Source organism: Euprymna scolopes, chromosome 23 (assembly GCF_053919585.1).
Source record: "Euprymna scolopes isolate OS-2025 chromosome 23, ASM5391958v1, whole genome shotgun sequence".
Taxonomy (NCBI): Eukaryota; Metazoa; Mollusca; class Cephalopoda; order Sepiida; family Sepiolidae; genus Euprymna; species Euprymna scolopes.
The window spans coordinates 78,446,611-78,470,243 of NC_136504.1; the positions used below are offsets into that span (position 1 = coordinate 78,446,611).

At 30.3% G+C, this 23,633-nt stretch overlaps 1 protein-coding gene across 4 annotated transcripts in view; it reads left to right on the forward strand.

The window, feature by feature from the left end:
• LOC145246027 (coiled-coil domain-containing protein 186-like) overlaps positions 1-23,633 on the forward strand; it is a 202,114-nt gene that overhangs the window by 177,504 nt on the left and 977 nt on the right. For 2 of the 4 annotated variants that reach the window (XM_080107851.1, XM_080107853.1), the window contains 2 exons: positions 10,073-10,105; positions 21,042-21,191. In XM_080107851.1, coding sequence (XP_079963977.1) covers positions 10,073-10,105; positions 21,042-21,191 — 183 coding nt within the window. The remainder of the gene's footprint in view (positions 1-10,072; positions 10,106-21,041; positions 21,192-23,633) is intronic. The other 2 variants (XM_080107852.1, XM_080107854.1) reach the window with 1 other exon arrangement.

Consider the following 23,633-nt stretch of genomic DNA (forward strand, 5'->3'; position numbering starts at 1 on the left):
AGAATCGCCTCTAAGTTGTAAATACTTTAAAGGATATGCATTAAATAAGTCATAAAAAAGAAACAGCTATTCCCTTCATTTGAATGATATTACACTCCATACACCTCCTTTCCCCATAAAGATATCTTAATTAACAAACAAATTTATTAATAAACCCCTTTTTCTAGATATTTTTATATACAAAATGAATGAATCTTTATTTTGGCTTCAGTGTCGCTCATTTTTTTCGTCTGATGAAGTGGGTCTCTTTAAATTAAGATTCCACTGAAACATGTATGCACATATGTAACTGAAGTTTTATATAATAAACAAACTATATACCTGCTCTGTCCCCCATTGAGCACTCTTTAATAAACACATGGGTCTCAGCAGATCTACATCTAGGAAACCAATCTATACAAGCATATTATATATGAAAGAAAAATGAGGAATAAAAGTTGTATATAAATTTATTATATCATCAGAACAATTAGGAAAAACAAAATGGGAATATAAAAAAAAAACTTAGGTTATAGCATTTCGAAGCTAAATGCTTCTCCTCAAAAGAGAAGAGTGGCCAGAATTTAAAAAAATGCAAATATAGATAAAAACAGTTTTATCTGAAGAGCTTTCAGGTAGTGTGTCATTAGCTATGGCTATCAGTGGTTGAGAAGGTTTCTGATAATTGTTAAAGGAAAGAAGCATTTTAACTAAAATGACAATGTGTGTGTGCGTCTGTACAGTATATATCACTACCAAATATGACCAGTGACAATGAAGAGTGAATGGGACAAAATGGGTACGTAAATTTCTACGTTCAGTCCTTGTATAGTGGAGTGCATTTTCAATTTATTAAGCCTCAAAATTTCACTAAAAAGAAGAAACAGGTGATTTAAATAATTCATTTTTATGTTATGGTCTTGAATTGCAGGTAATAATTCAGACGGGCACGGTGGTATAATCAACAAAAGTGTGTTACAAAGTATACATCTGATTCTGTGGCCATAATTGCCATAAATAATTGCCACAGCGTTTTGCCATAACTGCATTTATTGTGTCTGGGTTATTCCATTTATTCCTGAAATAGGTAGTTTCAACTTGCACCATAAGTTTGAATGAAAATATACTTTATTGTGATATAAAAATTTTGCCTGTTGTTTATCAATGTTTAATTGATTTAGTTTGAAAAATCTAAAAGTTTTTGACGATAATCTATTGTGAAATTTGGAGTTGGATTTTTCTGCGATTAAAGTTCATATATTTTTTTTTTTATCGTTTATTATATTCTTAGTTATGGACAATTTTATTTGTACGAATGCTAATCTTTGATCAATGTTTTTTATTGGGATATGAGTTAATGAATTGTCTTAGTTTAACTTCTTGTACAAGTTTGATTATTGCAGATTTTTATGTTTTAAATTTGTTTTTTAAAGTTGTGTTGAATGTATTCTTAGTATTGTCTAGTTTTTTTCTCTGCCATGTTTATAGATTCTATTTTAAGGGCATGCTGATTTTCACCAATGCATACTTGATTGCTGTTTTTACAAGGGATTGTGTAAATGCCAGCCTGTGTGAAATGATGCTAGTGGTTTTATGCTTAATATATTTTAATTACCCTACTGACTTTTTCACATTGTTTTCTCATCCATTACTTTCCATATTCTTCAACTATGTTTTTCTCCTGTTTACTGTCTTTTCTTTTTCTTTCCTCTTTATACTTTTCTTTTCACCATAACATTCCTCCTTTTTTTACCCACTTAAACACACCCCTATCTTTACACGCTCCTTACTCCATTATCTTTCACATGCAAGTTGTTCTGTTTACTATCAACCACACCTTTCTTCCACCCTAACACCTTCCCCCACTTCAAGGTTTGCTTGTCATCTATCACCACTTCCAACTTTTTGTATATTTAATTTGTTCAGTAAATGTTACTCTCAACAAAGTTTCAGAACTGGAGCAAAATATTGAATAAAAAGAAGCATGATTCTGTGTTAATTTTTTCTATTTTATTTGCTTCTTTTTTTTTTTTTGTTATGAGTTACTTATCAAAACCCAAAGTCCACTCAAAGGTAAAGATAAGATGGACGATGAGACAACACTGTGATGATAGTAATGATTAAATCCAGGCAGAATTTAATTATTTAAGAGGATGACTCAATAAGAATTTGTTTACATTGAACTTTAAAATTACTATGTTGTAATCAACTGGGAAGTAACCCTGGGGTAATGTGCTCAACAAATTAACAGTTCTAGGAAAGAAACTTTGCACATGAAAGTTCTGTTTAGTTTAGGTACATGAGGAAAGAAAAAAATTAATGATAGTGGTTATAGCTAGACGAGATATTGCCATGAATTTTTTATAGGTGGTAACTGTAGATCGGAGTTCAGTCGAGCACTTATGAAAATAATGACGCAGTAAAGAAACACTTGCAAGATTTCTTTTGTGAGAAAATGACTATAGGGAAGAGAAGAGGACATCCCCCACTAGATTTCAAAGTCGATTTTGTACTCTGTCAAGGCAGGAAAGGATGTATTGAACAGCATCTCCCTAGACAGTACTCAACAATCTTAGGACTTGTACAGGTAATGGATTGCATCAGGTATGAGATACCTTCTGGAATGTTAGGATGAGCCAATCATTTATTCAGCAACCTTGGCAACAAATTTGATGCAAGTCTTCCATTTCAAGGTCAGTCCTAGAAGATTATCAAAGTAGAGGCTTCCTTGAAGAGAGAACCATTCAATTTAATTAGGACAAAGTGAGAATCTGAGCATTGGTTGTGAAAGAACAAAAGGTTTAAGATGCATTAAAACTAACCAGCCACTTCTTTCCCCATTGCACCACATACTTCAGATCGGAAAAGAGAAAATCAAAAAGATCTTGATTATTAATGCTCTTTGAAGTGTAGCCATAGATTGATGTTTCATCTGCATATATGGTGATAAATCATCTTAGAATGTGATTTAGAAGATCATTGATGAAGATTAGGAAGAAAGTTTAGCCCAACACGCCAGCATTGATACTATATGCTTCAGACTTTTGCCCATTAATGATTACTTTTATAAACTTATTGGAGAGAAAGGATTTGATTGTTGAGAGGACATTTCCAGATATTCTATGGCTAGCAAGCTTGTGAAGTAAACCTTTATGCCAAATCCTATCAAAGGCCTTTGATATATCAAGAGCTATTGCTCTAGAAATGAAGCCCCTCCATCACTAGATTCACTGATTTTGTATATTACAGTCAGCACATTAGCTGTTGATCTTGCAGAATGGAATGAAATCTATATTAGTTTTTGTTGAAATGATTGACAACTTTTTAATTTATCACAGATTCAAGCAACTTATGATGCTTATGATGCACAGATTCAAGCAACTTATGACTGATTGATCTGTACTGAGATGCAGAAGATCGACCTCCAGTTTTTTAAATACTGGCCAGACTGACAGTTTTCCAAGGTGATGGGAAGCATTTCTCCTTTAAGCAAGTATTGGACAGCTTTGTAAGAATAAAAGCTAGTTCCGGTTGCATTGTTTAAGCAGTATGATTAGAATGTCATGACCAGTTGCTTTGCTAGCATCAAAAGTCTTGATAAGTTTGGCAACATTCTGAAGGTCATTTAGAATGTTTTCACTCATAGGTGGAAATTTAGTAGGCAACCTTGGTCACAAATGATAGAATTTAATGCAAAGTGGTCAATTGATGATGGTGGGAATCGATGTTATATATGCCAAAATTTATGAGAATTGAACATCTGTTCTGTCACTGCAGATTTAAAAGATTGAGCATATGGCACATTTGTTATAAGTTTTTTTTTTGTAGTAGTTGTCTTAAAGGAGATTTTTTATTTCAGAACATCTACTGCAATTGAAATAGTGGTTTCTGTAAGCAACTGTGGCAGTACATTCTGGAGTGTAGGATAGCTGGCAGTTTGGTTTCTGTTGGAATTTCTTGGAGAGTATGAAGCTCTCAGTATCAATTATTAAGGAATCAGTTAAATCAGATACAGGACATATTCTTTTTAAATATGTAATGCAAAGGAATTTCTTATATGAAACATCTGACGCTTTCCCAGTCAGCCATCGAGTATCCATACTCAGTACAATGGAGAGATTTCAGAGATCTTATTACACTTTTTGATTTTGATTAAGAAAAATGACTGATTGGAAGATCCCAGCAGAGATGAAACAGTGGATGAGCACAGTTCAGGAGAAGATCAAGAAGACTTGTGAAACCTCCGTCTGCATCGGGTATGAGAGGAGGTTTGTCTGAAATGATAAGGGAAAAATCGTGACAAAACCTTCCTCTCTCATTATTCTTGTTTGAGTGGACTATCCATTTGTAAAGTCACCACAGACATGGATGCTAGCAAAAGGATGTAGAGACAGTATCTTATCACATGTCAGAAATATTTTCAATAATAATAACCCCGACCAGTGAATGAACAATAGAAAGCAAAGATGAAAACATTTATTGCAACATGTAAAAACATAAAGAGCAAATTAGGTTCTTCTTAGAAAGTATCTCTTGCACATGAAAAACTGTCTCTGATGTTGGTGCAAATTCCATGACTGATGATCTTTGCTTATTACTTTATTCTCATTAATATTTACACATTTTGTCAGATATTTATTGTCTTAAACAAACTTTCATGTACAGTAGAAAATGATGATCCACATCTATATATAAGCTTTATATATCTAAATTCATTTTTTCTCCTACAACTAGTCATTATAGCAAAATAGCTTACCATTTCCTCTGTTAAAATTTCGGACTAAACTATTATCCTACATGTTCATGGGTCTCAAGAAATTTTACATTAGTTTTATCCTCTTTCAATTATTGTTACATTTTATATGGGAAATCTGTCTCTTGCTTCTAAAACTTCCAAAGAGAAAGTAGCTACACATTTTACCCACTTATAGTTTTCTACTCTAACTACTACCCAAGTCATAGTGTCCGTTGTTTACATGAGTGGAAATCTTACTATACCAAAACATTCCAGATTTAGGGAATTCAATTCTGTAATTCCAATTGCTTGAAATTTCTATGTATTGGGTACTAGATTATGCTTTAATGATCAAATAGCAGCAGGACATATTTCCAATCACATGTAATAATAATAATAATAATAATAGTAATAGTAATAATAATAATAAACGAATATGAACATATTTATGCAACTTAATAATTGTATGTTTTGGGAGATAACAGCAAAACAATTACATTATCGGAAACCAAAGAAATTAAGTTAATACATATTAGATTTGTATAACTAAGAATATATTCGAAAGAGTAATTACAATTTTGTATCTATTTTCAAACATCGTTATGCATTTCTGAACATACAGAATAATCACATTACCAAGGAACTTTTTGTTTTTGCTTATTTATTAAAACAGTTTTTTTAACTAAATAAGCAAATAAAACAAAAATCAAGTGAATTTTGCGTTTTCATTTATTGTTACTGTTTTTTGTCATTATCTTTGCACTTTTTCCTCACAGGTTCATTTAGAAAAAATATTATTTGGTGAAAATAATTGCAAAAAATAAACAAGTATTAATAATTAATTTCAGTAATTCAAGTGGGGATCATTTTCTCATATCTGTTTATGATAAAATAATCACACATAGACAAAAATGTATCTTTCTCCAAGCAATTAATATGTTGAATTTTTCTACAATTGAACAATTTATCTCACAATGCCTAACAGACAGATTTTTAATTTGACTCAATTTTATTTTTATATGATTGCTCATTGAAATATTATTTGAAAATTATCAAAAATATAGGAAAAGAATGAAATATAAGAGATATTCTGATAGTCTCTCTCTGCTACAACTGACATTTTTTTCTTCTCATTTTCTCTCTTCCATATCTGCCAAAAAGTAATTATAAAAAAATATGCATTTTAAACTTTATGGTAGGGATAACATAAAATCAACACTCACTTTCTGTCCGGTTACCAGTAAATCGAAAGGTATATTCAAATATTTTCTCAATTTTGGGACAGCAAAATTGGGGTAGTGATATTTTTCTTTTACTTGTCCAAATTAGTTTAAGTAAGGAGGGGGTAAGTATAAGCTTAGCGCGCACACATGCACACACACACACACACACACACACACACACACACACACACACACACACACACCTTCATCTCATTTTAGGTTAAATTTAAATATGAAAGTGATCCCCCATTGTAAAAGATAAAATATTTGATTTTAAAATTCTTTTTTGCAGACATTTTTCTATAGTTAAATCATTCTTTTATATACTTCTCAGGCAATGACAGAACATAGATCCTGCTATTTATATATCAAATATGATTTATATTTTTCATTACAGCTTCCCAAACTATTTCTTTGTCAATTCTTATAGCTCAACCAGAAACTGCTTCTGCAATTTTCCAATGTTTTTTCTGTTCCAAGAAAACTTAGTATTAAACTTATCTCACCTAATAACATTTCCATGCATCATTCTTGTTGCAGCCCATTGTCATTTTGAATGTATTTCTACCCATATTTATCTTTGCCATCTGTTTAGTTGAATACCTAATTTTTCTGGCCATCCAGTTGTAATATATCTTTCCTTTCTCAACCTCCATCTTTTTGCCACCAGATAGATATTTTTATTCACTATATCTTTTCTCCACTTCATCATTTCTGATTTTCTTTCTCATCTTCCTTCGCTTTGAAGACCTTTTTGTCCACCCACCAGTCTTGTCTGTTACTCACAACAGTGTATTCTTCAACTTCTTCCATTCACGATTCATGTGTTTGTCAACCTTCATAACTTTTTCTTTAACTCATGCATATTCTTTGATTTAGTCACAAACAACTTATGGTGTGTTACAATTTCTTCACCAATTATTACTTTCATATCACTCAAGAACTTTCTGGTCTTTTTTCTTACCAACAGATAATGAACTTGTCGCTATTCCAGATTCATGTGTAAGTCCTAAAGACAAGAGTAGATAAAGTAAAGGAATGTGTTAATGCGGGAAAGAAGTGAGGTTAATAGTAGGCAAACCATTGGATGTGTGATTAAAGATGATTGGTAGAAGAGATTAGGTGCTGAAAGAGTATTTAGAAAAATCGGGTGTATATAAATGGGTAGGTGAAAAAAGGCAGTAGGAATATTAAGGTTGTAGTAAGGTAGTTTGTGAAATGTTGGGTGGTAAGAGGAATGTTAAAGGTGGTGGGAAAGGATGGGAAAGAAAAAAGAATAGTTAAAAGGTGTAGAAAACAATGGAAATGGGCATTAAGAGAGGACGTTTATGTACAACATAAGTAAAAATCTGCAGAGTTTGAAATGGGGCACTTGATGTTTATCCACTGTCAAAATTGATATTCTATAGTTTATGACATTTTACCTAAGGACAGTGAGATTTGAAAAAAAAACAAAAAACAAACATGTCTGTGGTTGATATAGCTTTTGTGGTTGGTATACAAGTCTAGTTTGTTTTTCTGTAATAGAAATCAATTACAAATATGGATTTGTACTCTAAGATTATAAAGTCAGTCATATTAATTTGCATGTTTTTAATATAAATTTTAAAACTTTCTGTACTTACACCTGGATTATTTAGTAATAAAAAGACTTTAACACTTCAATATTTTTAAATTGGTTTCCTTCATATATGAAACTGATTATATATTTAGGAGATTGGTTTTGGATTGAATTATTCATTTTTGTCTTTAGAAGTGGAAATTTTCTCTTATATTTTTGGATTCTAAACCATAGCAAAAACAGAATTTTTTTTCATGTTTTATACTTCTGTTCTCATTTTAGTTGGTGCCATTTTCACAACATATAGCTAGTTGTACTCACATTTTCACAACATATAGCTAGTTGTACTCACATTTTCACAACATATAGCTAGTTGTACACACATTTTCACAACATATAGCTAGTTGTACTCACATTTTCACAACATATAGCTAGTTGTACTCACATTTTCACAACATATAGCTAGTTGTACTCACATTTTCACAACATATAGCTAGTTGTACTCACATTTTCACAACATATAGCTAGTTGTACTCACATTTTCACAACATATAGCTAGTTGTACTCACATTTTCACAACATATAGCTAGTTGTACTCACATTTTCACAACATATAGCTAGTTGTACTCACATTTTCACAACATATAGCTAGTTGTACTCACAGCACACAGGTTGTTAATTGGGTGAAAAATTGGATATCACTAAAAATGACAAAATGGTGCAGAATTAAAAATTAAAAAATGTTGGCCCTGGATATGACCTTAAACTATATCCAGTGGTGAAGCCCCAGCTTGCGGGCTTTGGGGAGTGTGGAGCTACCCTTTAATTGCCATTGCTCTCAGGTCCACTCTGTGGTAGTACCTGTTAGGGTCCCAACTATGGGTTAAATAGAAACCGACTTGAAAACAACAAATATATTCTATTAAAAAATTCTTCTTCAAAATCTTTGAATTCGGCATTAAATAACCTGAAACGGGTTGATATGCCATAAAACAAAAACAACCAAACCAAACTAAAAAATGTAAATGATGCAAAAAAGTTCTTAAAAGAAAATGACAACTTTTTGAATATGACACAAGTTAATACAGAAAATACATTACCTCAAGAAATAACAGATTTTTTCCATTTTTTTTTTTTTCACTTATGTTTTTTAATTATCATAAAGAAAGACTTGAACATAAACTAATGACTTAATATAAAGTGTATAGCTAATGTATTAGAAAGCTATTTTTGCAGTTTAAATCCATGAATTTGGAATACAGATAAAAGGTATTTAATCCTGACTTTTTGGCAAAATTCAAAATTAATTCTCAAATTATCTATCACTGACAACTCTTTTAATTGCTTTGATAATTCTATGATACTATCTGATTCAAAGATTAATAAATCACATAGTATCATAAAATTATCAAAATTGTAGAATTTTTGTCTTTTATTTAAAAAAAAAAAAGAAAAAAAAAGAGTTCCAATTCAAAATGATGAAAAAACACATTCAAAATAATGGGTAATTACAAAAAATCTTTAAAACTTTAGAAACAGATATCTTCAAAATCTTTTAATATTTTCTAATTGTAAAAAAGCTACCAACTCTTCATCATCAAAGATTAACTTTCACTTTAAATCTTATCTTAGATAAGTTTTTAGAGTGTTGCATGATTGGAACAAAATAGCACAATATTTGATTTGTCATGTAAAACCTAAAATAGCAAACACTTAAAAAATTTATCAGTTGGAAATAAAATGTATTACAAATGTTATTAAATTAGAAATCCGAACATAAGAACCATAGCAAAACAATATGGAAGAGGTGTTGCAAACAGATGATAATTTTTTGCCAACTTACAATGGAAACAATGATTTGGATGAATATGCTTAGATATATGGTGATTTGGAGGAGGAAAAAATTTGTTTTCATATTAAGATCATTAAACGGACCTTCAACTACTCTCTGGTGATAATTTATAGCAGAAATATAATTGTTTTCATTTTCCACAATAGCATTCTTCAGAGGCTTTCTCTCATCTTTGTTTATCTTGTAAGAATTTTTTAACTGAACCATTTAGCTAAACTCCTACCATTCTATATTCCATGTTTTTAATATTCAAGTTAATTTCTTTGTTGGGTTCCTTCACCAGGAATTGGACTTGCTAATCATTATGGAATAAGAGCGGTATATCTATTCCAGTAGATTTAATGAAGGATTTAGTTTGAAATTTTCACGTTATTAACCATGATAATATGCACTTAAAGAATGCTAGGGGAGAAATGCCAACAATTATGAAAATAACAAATCATGATGAGGAGAAGAGCCTGAAACGTGTTGCATCCAACTTAATTGCAGAAATATTAGCCCATTTTTTGGCTTAACTTTAAGCATAAAACATTAAGAAACATTTTGATTCCTTCTCTGTTGTTTAAGAGCACACTTTTAACTTTGCTTCATAATGGTTCGGGCACAAATTTCTTTTTAAAAAAATTATTTAAATTTTCCATTTGTCTCAAAATTTGCTAACATAATTCCTTGTTTTTACACATTTGTTCTCCCCTCCATTAATGACACTCCTTGCCTGACAGGTGGTCGTGCCGTCTTCTAGGACTGATATTAAGGTAGGTAGTTGCTGCTGCTGCAATAACATTTATCTCCTTCTCAAAACCGGCCACTCTTTCTTTTCTAAGATCTTACTTTCTTCTACTTAACTGACCTTTTCTTCTTTGCTCTCAGTTTGATATGTGCATCATCATCATCGCCATCATCATAACTTTTTGTTGCTTCATTCAAATGAAAAGTAATTTTTTTTAATGTAGCCAATGTAAACAAATGATGCAAGACAGAAGTGAAATATGTCTACTCATAATGACACCAAGGAAATATCTTCCGCTTCCTTTAAAAAAATTGTTTTATTTTTGCTATTTTGTAAAAAGAAATCAATAGCTCCCTTCCATCAAGCACTATTTATTTACATCGGCTATATAAAAAAAAAACATGACAAAAGTTTTTTCATGATTTTGCATGCCCAAATTGCTGAATTAGTGTTTAAAAAGATAGTTTTATGCAATAATCTGCTGTTTTGAAATAGTGCTAAATAGCTTTTTAAAAACTAATCTATTATATTTTAAATTAAAATTAATCATAAGTAAAAAATTAACCTAGTTAAAATCGTTTTTTCTTTTAAATTTATAACTATTGTTTTATCGTTTAAAATTAAAACAACTCAAATAATTTTCAAATACTTTACTAAAATTACAAATAATAAATGATCTTTTTAAATTTAAATGGTAAATTAAAAACCTAGGCTGCTGCTCTTATTATTTACTACTATTAACATTACTGTTATAGCAACATTTTCATTTTAGTTAAAAAATTTTAAAATGTGTAATGCGATGAAAAAATCAAAATCTAAGAAAGAGAACTCATAAATTTTACCTTAAGTTAAAAAAGGAATTATCTTCCTTACAATTTAAGCCTTTTAGGACATTAATTTATCTCCATTGTAATAATGTTCTTTGCAAGAATAATTATTTTGGGAAAGAAACCCTAGTTGAAAATGACTTTCTAAGTGTAAAAAACATATGCTGCAAAGATAGAAAGGGAGAAATTGTTAGAATCAAGTAGCAATTTGGCAGATCCATTGCTATTTAGAAAATACATGATAACTTTATGTAATATTATCTGAGTTATCACATGATTTATTGCTGATAAAAACTAGTGGTTTTTCTTGGCGTTTGATGTAAGACTTCCCAGATTTTCAGTACTTCTCATTCTATACTATTACCATTGTGACTTGGTGTCCTTACACCAGCCATATTGAAATATTAATTTTGCACTGATAATGGTTGGTGTTTTTCCCTGGAATTTGAGTGACAATAAGCCTCCTCAATATTCAAGTTCATTCCAGTTGAGGTCTGAATGGTGTTATTCCTTCTTTATCTTTCCATGCCTCAGACCGTCTTTAGCCAATTTCTGTAGTACAAACCACTGCGCTTTTGGGGTTGATGTATTTTGCATTCCGTATCCAGGTGTGCTTATTGAATGTTGATAAAACAAAGACTGTTGGACATTCATCAATGAAACTTGATGGACAAGTCAGGTATAGAATGAAGTTTATTTGTACCTAATATCATTGGATTGCAGAAAGGATTATGAATTGTATTAATGATTCCATGGGTGGCATTTTTAGAGTTGAACCTGCATAAGGAGGTGAGGCTATTACTACAACCTAAAGACAGAAACTGTAGAGATGATCTTTTTGGTTTTTATTATAAGCGCATGTGATCAAGTGCTTGGCATGCTTGTATTCTAATCAGTTGGTGACATGTTCTATACCATCTCAAAGCCCCCTTGGCTAGAAAAAATATATTCCTAAGATTAACCCAAGCCTTGTGAATGAAATCGTCAGATGGCAACACCTAGAAAGGGATGCATACTACCAGTCTTTGCAAACCCAAAAATCATTGCAGTTAGCATATATCCACAAGGAAGCACCTCCTACAACCTCTACCTCTGGAAAGAAGAGACTCTATGCACTTAATTTAATTCAAAAGAATTAGAAAATCATTGACCAGTTATGAATTCAGCACTCCCTATTATGCTAACAATTGAAACGATTTAACCATAACACTCTACCTGACATCACCCAGAGTCCATACCTTTTAAATATAAACAAAATGCATACTTTGAAATTCATTTAATCTTGGAATATTTTTTTCCATAAAAATATTCTAAATAAAAATAAATTATATACAACATTTTTAAATATTCACTTGAAAAAGTATTCATTTGATTAAATACAATTTTTAATGAAAATTCTTTTTCTAATTTAAAATGCTATCCTTAAACTATTGAAAATTCAAATCTAATTTAAATTATTAAAAAAAAGAAAAACTCTGAATAAAATAGAAATTTTAAGATAAAAAAATGATTAAAAAGTGAAAATGATATAAAATTATTTCTATTTATGTAACCATTTCTGTCACATATTTTATTTGAACTATAAATTTTGTCAAAAAATGTTTAATGACTTCTAAACATTTTATTTCCTTCATTTCTCTGGCCCGGTTGTTGAGTGTCTCCCATATGTTTGCCTTACTATTTGATAGCTATGGTATAAATAAAGACTGGAAAAACCTTTTTGTGTCTTATCAGTTTTATTCAATTTGTACATGGGATTCCAAAATAATTTATATCGTCTTTAAATATAAGAGGATGCTGATCTTAATCCAGAGAAAATATATGATAATATAAATAAGGTAAAAATAACATAATCCCATTCTCGAGCTCCGGTTTTACCTTATTCATTTGTAATATTTTTTTATCCTGAATTTAAAACCTACATTTTTAAAATTTTTACATATCTAAAGACGGTATACATTGTTTCGAGATGCCATGTATAAATTAAATAAGGCTGGTGGGACACGAGTTTATTTATAATGTACTGTCAGATATTACTTTTCTTTATATATATATATATATATATATATATATATATATATATATATATACATACACACATACATGGTGATTTAAATGTAGTTTGCTATTATTTAGTGCTCATAATTTATTACTGAAATAAAATCCTTACAAGAAATGAATATAAGAAAGTGAATAGTATTGGGTTTTATTTAGAATCCAATATAGGATTCAATATTCACCATTGGCTTCTTAAGCCACTTGGGAATCACATTAATTGATTTCACAAGTAATTTGCCATTTTTTTTATGAATAGGTTAACAGTTCAAACAGCAATTCTTTCCCCTTTGTCAGAAACATTGCTCATGGAATGTGAGGACTTGCTGTTTTCTAGCTGTTATTTTTTTCTGGAGAGGAGTTATGTTGAAATTTTCAGTTCTTTTATAGTATTTATTATCATTCAACTAGTAAATAAAAAACTTAGTTGAGAAATCTATTGATACAAATTGATGTAAAATGCTAATACTGATATTGAGTTCTATATTATAGATTTTCTTATATTCATTTTTTTGTAAGAAATTATATTTCAGTCATAAATTACAAGCACTTAATAATAGGCAACTACTTTCCATACACCCTGTTCGTGTGTGTGTGTGTGTATATATATATATATATATATATATAATTTTTTTCTTGTGACTTGTAGTTGCCTGCATTTTAGGCAGTTTTTATGGGGGTGTTTGGTGTGTGTTGTTTCAGCATTTTTTTTTCTATTTCTCTTTCTTCAAATCCAGCTATGATAATCATAAACTATGGTGGTGATGCTAATGGTTGTGGTTATATGGGCAGAATCGTTCTTTTATTTGTATAGTAGAAAACTGATATCTTTTGACTGCTCTAGTAATATTGGATACTTCTTCTCTGTATTCTGGTCCTTTTACTCATTATCTCTTATTTTTTTTTTTTACAACTCCTTTTTTAACAGATAACATGGATTTTCTCTGAAAACCCCTTTTTCTCATTGGTTGTCTTTTTTATTATTCAGAGTTTTTATTCTATTTTTTATTTTTTTTTTTTTGCCAACTTTTATAAATCATCCATAATGCTATTAATTTTATGCAAAATGTAAATTTTAATTACAATTCAAATTACACAAGTCTGACCAAAAGATATCCTCAATAGCATGATGACACTGTTGAAAGTTCAGATAAGAATGAATTTTGGATTTTTTTTTATATATATTCTTTATTTCAAGAATTACCTTTTAAACAATTAAAAAATATAAATATTGTGTTTGTATTGTTCTTTTTCAATATTTGTAGGAACAAGTAATCATTTAATTTGTAGATGAAATAAAATGATTGTGATATTTGTGTAAATGTGTAAGATTTACTGCACTAATTGTTTGTATACTAGCTGTCCCTACCTGGTGTTTCTTGATGGTGTATTTACTTTCAATTTTTGTTTTTCTCTTTTTGAACTAAGCTTTTTTTTTCTTTTTTTTTTTCAAAATATTATCTTTTGTTTCAATGAAAGGGAAGTAATGAATATAGAATTACATCCATTTTTTAAGATGGCAGACATTTGGAAATAATTCCAACCCAGTGAAAGTATTTTCTGGGAGGAATAAATCGAATTATACTGTTTTTCTTAACATATTGCAATGATTCACAAGAAAAACTGACCAACCAGAATCAAATATTGATTTTGTAGGAAGAAAAGTTATCAAAAAGAAACAAAAAAACGACCAACTTTTCTTGATATATTAGATATTGTCCAAATGCTTAAAAATTTGAACATCAGAACAAAATGATTTGAAATGATATTAAAACTCACTGTTGTGTCAAAATAAAATTCAGCTAAAAAAACATTGCAGATTGTGTTTAATTAGATTTTAAATTGGTATCTTTAATTAAAAAATATTTCTGTTTTTTATCAACATAATTATTTGGTGTAACAGTTTACATATTTTTAAAATTCGTCTCCATCTTGCTTGTTGTGTTGCATTCTCAACCTTGTGCATCAAACAAGTCGCTATAATCATTGCAAAAATATTCCAGTTCAGAAATTGCTGATGGTCATTTTCTTGCACACACTTTTACCATGATCATCCTTTAAGCTAAAATTAAACTTGTAATTAAAGCTTCTTCTATCTTTACAAAGACTAATTCCACACAAATTTGACAGAATAAAGCGAGTCATTTATTTACTGTGATCTTTGTTTCTAATCATTGCAGGGGGCGGAGGGAGGGGGGCAGAGAGCTGTGACAAAAATTCAGGATGAAGACAGTAGTCAGAAATATTTTTCTACCAAGTATTATAACACATCGCCCAATGGGTTGTCATCCCTCTGTTGGCCTTTTCTTTCTTTTTCTTTAATTTTTTTTTACTAAGGAGTCACTACTGACCAAGGCCAAAAGGTCATTCGAGGATTAGGGCTAATGAATTTGTAAGGTGAGACAACACCATGAGGATAATTAATAATGATTGAAACTAGGCAGAATTTGATTATTTAAGAGGATGGCTCAACTAGAATTTATTTACACTTGAACTTGAAAATGACTGTTATAGTCAGCTAGGAAGCAACTCTGGGGTATTGTGTTTCAGGTAATTCTAGGAAAGAAGTTTCTTTCATGGAAGCTCCATTTAGTTTTAGGTATACAGCAGGAGAAAAGGAAATTAGTTACAGTGGTTATAGCTAGACAAGATTTTGTTGTGAATATTTTACAGGAGGCATCTATTGATTGTAATTCAGTCAAGCACTTTCCATGAAAATATTGAGCAGAGAAAGACTAGTAACATCTCTTTTGTAATAAAGTGACTGTAGGAAAGAGAAGAGGACATCCCCCACTAGATTTCAAAATCAGTTCTGTACTATGTCAAGGCAGGAAAGAGTGATTCGAGCGGCACCTCTCCAGATGTGGCAACAGTACTTCATCTTATATGACCCGTTTATGCAATGATTTACTCATAAAATCCATTTAACTTCAATTGTTCAATTAATTCAAGTTAATTGAAAATAATGCGTTTTCTTATTGTTGGTTTTGTATGTGTATGTTACTATCCTGCCCAACTGATGACAATTTCTTAGTTATAATCCAAAGCCATCTCATGCTTATTGCGTCAATTACTCCATTAATTGAACAAATCTTGAAGAATGATCTATTCAGTCAGTTGCAATGTCCAGATGCACAAAGTCATGATGATGAAAAGCTGAGAGGAGAAAAAAAAACTTATCAGAATGTTAAGATTGCACCAACCACTCCATCTGTTGTCTTTTTCGACCAATCATTACTTCCTATTCTCGCATATCTTGGACTTGTGTTGATCTGGTTATTGTGAACTCTTGTCTAGTTTAAACTTTGTTTAATCGTTAAGGCAGATCCACCTAAACAAATATTTGTACTAATATTTATACTAGCCGTAGTATCCAACAATCTTTAACACAAGAATCCTCTGGATACAAAAGCTGTGGTGATTAGCATTGATTCAAAACTGATGGTTGTTAGTCAATCATCATCATCATCATCATCATCAGTATATTAACGTCCATTTTACATGCTGACATGTGTTGAACAGCTTGAAAAAATTGACTTCCAAACTAACCTATATCTGACCAGGTCTTTATATATTTATTTTTCTTCCAAGTTCATTTTTATAACTTTATCCCCTGCTTTACGCAATGCACATTCTATTTTCTAAGGATCTTATTTCGGTGTGGCATCGGAACACATGTAAAATGAACAACAGACCCCTTTTTGGTCCCCCCATCCCCGACAAAAGGAGGGTGGACCTGTAAATTCACCTTTTTCTGTTCGTCTGTCCACACTTTTCTCAGTAACTACGCCTTGGAATTTTTTTAAATTTTGCACAAACATTAAAATGATATGAGTAAAAAAAGTAACAGAACAAATTTTCCGGGAATACTCCGGTTGCCCCCTTAGAGGTGCCTTTCGGGTTAAAATGGCTAAAATTGACACTTTTGTGTTTATTAAAAAAAATTTGATGCCTTGGATTTTTATAAAACTTTCTGAAAAGTTGTAACTAACTGATTTTTACCTAATTTTGTTTGTCTATACTTTGCGATAACTCTTGGGTGTGCCCCAGTGGCTCTTTTAGGACTAATAAAAACACTCCATTTTGGGATTATTTTACCATATTTGTTCCAAATTTTCTGTATGTCTATTTAGCAGTTTTGCATGGTGCTGAACTCAAATGTTAAGACTTTGGGGACTCTTGGGGCTAAATGTTTTTGCATGGGACAGAACTCAAATTTATATATTAAGGCCTAAAACTGCATCATTTGTTCATTTTCACCAGGATTTGACGTCTGCTTGGGACTTTTGAGGCTAAATGGGGGGGGGATGCTGAACTTAGTCATTTTTTTATGCCTCATTCACTGTGCACTCATGGGGGACCATGCATGCTTCACTTATTTTCTTGAAAATTGTTTGATGTGAAGGGGGTGGGGCTAAGTCAGATAAAGTTTCCAAGAAAAAATAATTCTAAAATTCAAATGAATGTTCTCAATATTTTCAAGGGTGTTAATATCTGGATGAAAAACTTAGATAAATCTCTGCAATAAAGATAATGTTTTTTTTTTTTTTTCATTTCAAAGCTGTTGTAGCCTTGCAGGCCAGTAATAATCAAAACAAATACATTGGTATAATTAACAAAAACTGTATTAACATAAGTATATACATATTATGATTTTGCGACCATAACTGCCATGAATCAATACTACAATGTTTTAGATTAACTGCATTTATTAACTATTATTCTTGAAATAGGTATATCAGCTCACTTCATTATAGTAGCATTTTTTGATACAAAAGATATTTGAAAATGAAAGATCACAAACCTTCAAAATTTTTTAATATTTATTTTTCAGTTCTGAGGAAGGTAACACACCCAAAACATTATGGAAAATAAATATTTAAAAATTAAAAGCATTTGCAACCTTTGATTTGATTTTCAAATATAAATGGTAACTTCAGCTCTCTCTCTCTCTCTCTCTCTCTCTCTCTCTCTCTCTATATATATATATATATATATATATATATATATATATATATATATATATATATAATTTATTTACCAGTGGTGAAAAAACCGGACTAGAGTGCTGAATGTGTAGTCAGAGCAGTATATAGGAAATTTATTACTGTGAGTCTAGAATGAGTTTACAAATTGTTTCAGCTAGAGGAAAATCCTCAAAGAGGAAAAATCCAACTAGCATCGTCAGAATTCATAGATGGACTAAGTTATAAAATCAAATAAGAATGGAAAAATCGTAAATGAAGGGGAGTTAGAAAAGAAGGGGGGAGTGGTAGGGAGAGGACGTTGGAATTTAAAGTAGTAGGAGTGTATACAATAATAGAGGGGTTTATAATTAAATATTAATTATGTGTAAATTCTTATATACGATATAAAAAAAAACGTATATAAGAATTTACATTTACAATTTAAAAAAAAAAACGTATATAAGAATTTACACATAATTAATATTTAATTATAAACCCCTCTCTTATTGTATACACTCCTACTACTTTAAATTCCAACGTCCTCTCCCTACCACTGCCCCCTTCTTTTCTAACTCCCCTTCATCTACGATTTTTCCATTCTTATTTGATTTTATAATAAGTTATAAAAGTAATAAGTCTATCTATGAATTCTGACGATGCTAGTTGGATTTTTCCTCTTTGAGGATTTTCCTCTAGCTGAAACAATTTGTAAACTCATTCTGGACTCACAGTAATAAATTTCCTATATATATATATATATATATATATATATATATATATATATATATATATATACATACACACATACTAGTTATATATATATATATATATATATACACACATACTAGTTGGACACCTGGTCGTACAATACACTTAAACATGATATTTTAATTTATACAGATTATGTATTATTATAGAATCAATCCTCTATTGAACATTATTTATTACGAGGAATAATTTGCCTGGTGGACTAATTTGCAAAAAAAAAAATTAAAAAATCATAAGGACAATGTTGTTCATCAAATTCTGTCTATGTTTGTTTACAATATCATGTCAGCTGATATTTAGGCTTGACAATAAATGCTCTAGAAAAGTCACTTTTGATTAATGTTTAGTATTAAAATATGCAAAAGAGAAAAATGATTTGTGGCGATTTTAAATGGTACATATTTATCATAAATTGAATTCATTAACAAGAAAATATTAAAATAAAATGGTGAGGTACACCTGTGCTTGAACAGAGGATCATTCGATCTGTAGTCAGATGCTCTACCACTGAGCTATATCTCTAGATGTCAATAATTCTGTTTTTTTTTTGTTTTTTTTTTTAAGAAATACTTTGCTAAGATTTTATTATCTCCCTTGCTGGTGTCACTTATAAAAATTCCCTTGTAAAAATTCTTCTTTTTTATTTATAAGAAAAAAAAACTGATTTTAGGATCGGATTTTTTTGATTTTTGATACTTATTAGATGAAAGTCTGACAAAGATTTTGACCTAAGGACAAAATGATAATAACATGTCTGATACGTGTGAATTAGGAAATTACTCGTTATTTCCTCTACAGAATATTTTATCCAAAGACACAACTTGACTTTGTGCTAGGATTAAAGTGTAATAGTCCTTCTATTTTCAACCAGAAGAGACATTCTAGCAATTTTTGTCCCATTCAGAGTGCCCCAGCTGAATACGATCTACATTAAAAATCGACTTTATATCAAGCAAATAGAAACACACAAAAGTGGATGTATATTAATAATTTATGGAAGTATTTCTTTCATATTTTTTAAATTGTTAATAATGGTATTTACAGTTGACAACCTATTCAAAAATTTCATGATTAAGTTTTAATTAAAATCATCTTAAGCACTATGCATCAGTTGATGGAAGTTTGAATACCCAAAATGGCAGATATTTAAAAAAGACAACTCAAAAGTTGAAAAATAATATGTAGCATTTATTTTTCAGAACAGGACAAACTGCCTTGTAAATATCAAGGTTTTCTGCTTTTATTGAAAAAAAATTATATTTTTATTTATATTTGAGAGTGTGATGGGAAAAAAATAAAAAAATAAAAGTACTCTTTTGATATGCTTTTATCACAAAAATAATTTAGTAAATTTTAAAATTATGGTACAATCCTCTAAATAAGAGTGACAACAGAAATAAATTTTTATTTGTGCAATACAATTTTCTTTATATTTTTAAAAATATCTAAATAATAAACTTTTCAATTAAAATTTTTTAAAAACTCAAAATTTAAAACAAAGAATATTTTGCACTTATTTACAATATTACTGCAACTAATAATTTTGATTCTTAGCACTGCATTATTCAATTACAATTTCGTCAAAAACATCTTTCTGCTTTTTAATCAAATTTAAAAATCAGTTCTACTATAAGTAAAAAGCAATACAATTATTTCATAAAAAAGCATATCAAGAGAAAACAGGGTTAATTTACTTGAAAGTCTGAACCTCTTGCCAATTGTTGACAATGTTTTCTGCTGATTAGATATGCCCCCTCCTCCAATAAAAAGAAAGCCACACACAAATAAGTGGGTTAAAGATATTGTTATTCGCAAAGCACAATTAAGGTCTAGTCTAGAAAATGAAGAGACCCTTTAAATGATGATGCAAGTACAAAATGATATTTAAACTTTGTTTAATTTCAAATCATTTTTATATCAAATAATTAAGAAAAACAATCTATTATTGACTTTTCATTAAAACTAAATTCACTCTCTTTTTCAATCATACCCACTGCACCTGCAGACTTTTTCGTAGCTAATAGTAATAAGCATCTCAAATTGTGATTCCAGTTTTTCTTCATTCAATTCAACAAATTCATGCTCACTTCTGAATTCTCCTTACCCTCCACAATTCTGATTGTTATTGATCTCATATCTTATTCCCAGAATGAGAACATTTATACTACTTTTGGCAGCAATGTCATCCACCTTACTTTTAAGTTGCCATTTAATTAACATTTTACTTTTATTTGTTCTAAAATAAAGCTTTTATAATAAAAAATAACAAAATTAAAATTATGAACTGTTAATGTTTATATATTAAGACAAATATAAATTTCCAATTTTCTGCTTTTCTTATTAGGCCGTTCTGTCCAGGAAGGGTGGCATCATGGCTTCCCTCTACAATTCCCACTCAGCTGATCAGTCAATGACCCTTGACCTTTCATTGGAAATTAATGGTAAACTTCAGTCTGTGTTGGAGGATACGTTATTAAAGAACATTACCCTGAAGGTAAGAAGACTTGAGAAAACTGTCTGAATCATAATGATCTTGTTTAGCTATTTTGCAATTCATCTCATTTGTTTTGTTTCTTTGTACAACGTATGAGTGTAGATGCTACACATGATTATTATTAGCTGCCAACCAGTTTCAGTGTTAGTGACACAAATGACAACTTTTGTAAATCAAAGCCTTCCGATCAGATCCTTTCCAGCAGATAAAAACAGGATCCCCAGAAGCATAAACAGGATGTTACAAGAGAGGTGATTGTGTTATACACAGAAGACAAAAACTAGTGAATAAGCAAATTTTTCCCATTTAAACTATAGGAATGTCATCAGTGATTTTTTTGGCAAAATGACTCATCTGCATAGTCAGTGACACTATGAGCAGATCATTTCTGGGGAGAGTATCTAGGTATGTCTGTGTTGTGGAGACGTTTCTGGAAGGATTATTACATCCTGGGCATGGCAACGGCGAATAAACATAAAACAATAAGCACATCATTTTTAGATTAAAGGGTTGATATGGTGTTGGCTACCTTTGCTTAATGGATCTTCTCGACCGTTTTTCTCAGCGTCATTTACTGGCAGGGTTTTCTCCATATCATTAATGGCAGAGACTATTTTGCTGGAATTGAACGCATTTTATATGATAAGCATCTTTTTTATAAAAATCGAATGTTCTTTATTTTACCAATTTATAACCTCAACAAAGTCAAGATTACAACTTTTTGCAACCATCCTTGCATTGTGTCCAGCTTCAACTGAATTGCAATTCTTTTCTCATTGAAAGAAAAATGGAGAGATAGAAAACTGAATGCATATATTTTATTAAATTCCAAAAGATTTTTTTCAATTTTAACCTTTTTTCAGAAGCTTGTGTCGTCAACATGCATCTCGCCCTGGCTACCTTAGCTTTTGTCAATAAATCGTCAGCTTCAGTTAAATGTTTTTAATAGCACGTTAAAATATACTTGTCTCCATTTGAGTACATGGCAAGTTGGGTATAAGGCCCCCAAATGTGGGGAACTCAAAAGCTCCCCCCAAAAGGGCTTTTTATTATTGTACCACAACACGGATGAGTCATCTATTTCAATTATCTTTTTACATTATGTGTTCCTGTGCTGACTTTGCTTATTTTTGGAAAGCTGCCATCCCACGTTCACTGAACACTGCACACAATGTGGATGGTTATCACCACTGAAGACAGTGGATAATATATTTTGCATATCAGCTGCACTGCATTTGGTCACTGAGCAGCTATTAGTTTTCTTATTTATGGTGTCGGTTTTTTTCATTAATAGTTTAGTGTTGATTGTACAGCATATATATATATATATATATATATATATATATATATATATATATATATATATACATGCTTTAATATTTTCCAATAACATTTTTTTTTTTTTTCATAAACTATCTTCACTTTTACATTCTTCACCATTTAAAAAAAGTTATTACAGATTTTGAAATGTTGAATCTATTTAGACTCCAGACATCTGTATGCCACTTGCAGATGGCTGATTGGAGTTTACAAGTTCACTGACTGAACTTTTAACTATTTCAAATATACTTCTCTCCGAGTATATCATCTTGTTCAATCATATCTCTCTCCCATCTCCTCCTATCGCACATTTGAGTAACTTCTGATGCCATTTTTGAATACGACAGGTTTACAAGGTATCGTTAAAACATGTAAATAAAAGTGCTTTAAAATATCTTAGAACACAAAAGTATAAAGCAGATAAGTTTTCTTGACAGTTTTTTGTTGACTATTTAGGTTTTTTGCCTTTTTTTACCTTTTTTTTTTTTTTTACTTTTCATTGTAAGAAATTCTTAACTAAATTCACTGATTCATTAGAATTAATGCCAACCCATTTAATTTGATAACATCTTGAACTATCAAAGCATTAAAATATGAAATATTTAATACATATTTCACAAAAATGTTTGAGTAAATGAATTTGAAGGAGTAAATATAATAAAAAATTGTAGGCGATAAAAATAGTTTCATGTTATTTTTGAAATAATATTTAATGAGAAACCATTTCAACTTAAAATCTATTTAGTATGACACATGTAATCCGAAAGAAAACATTCAGAATGTATAAATATGCTACAAGAAAATGAAGTCTTAAGGGATGCTGTCATGTTTTTTAAAAAAAATTTTGTATCACTCAAAACAAAAAAGTCTTAAAACGTCTTTCTGTCCTTATTACTATGTGATGTAATGAATATGAATACATCAGGGTTCCTCTGCACAAGAATATGATTGGGTCATGTAAGCCATAAATACAATTACGAACACACATTTATTAAGGTGACTTACTCGATTGTATTACTTGATTACAGTAACCAAAACAACTCAACTACTTCAAATAAATATATCCCTGTAATACTAAATTGATTTTAACTCCCAAACATTCTTCATGTCATAATCTTTTAT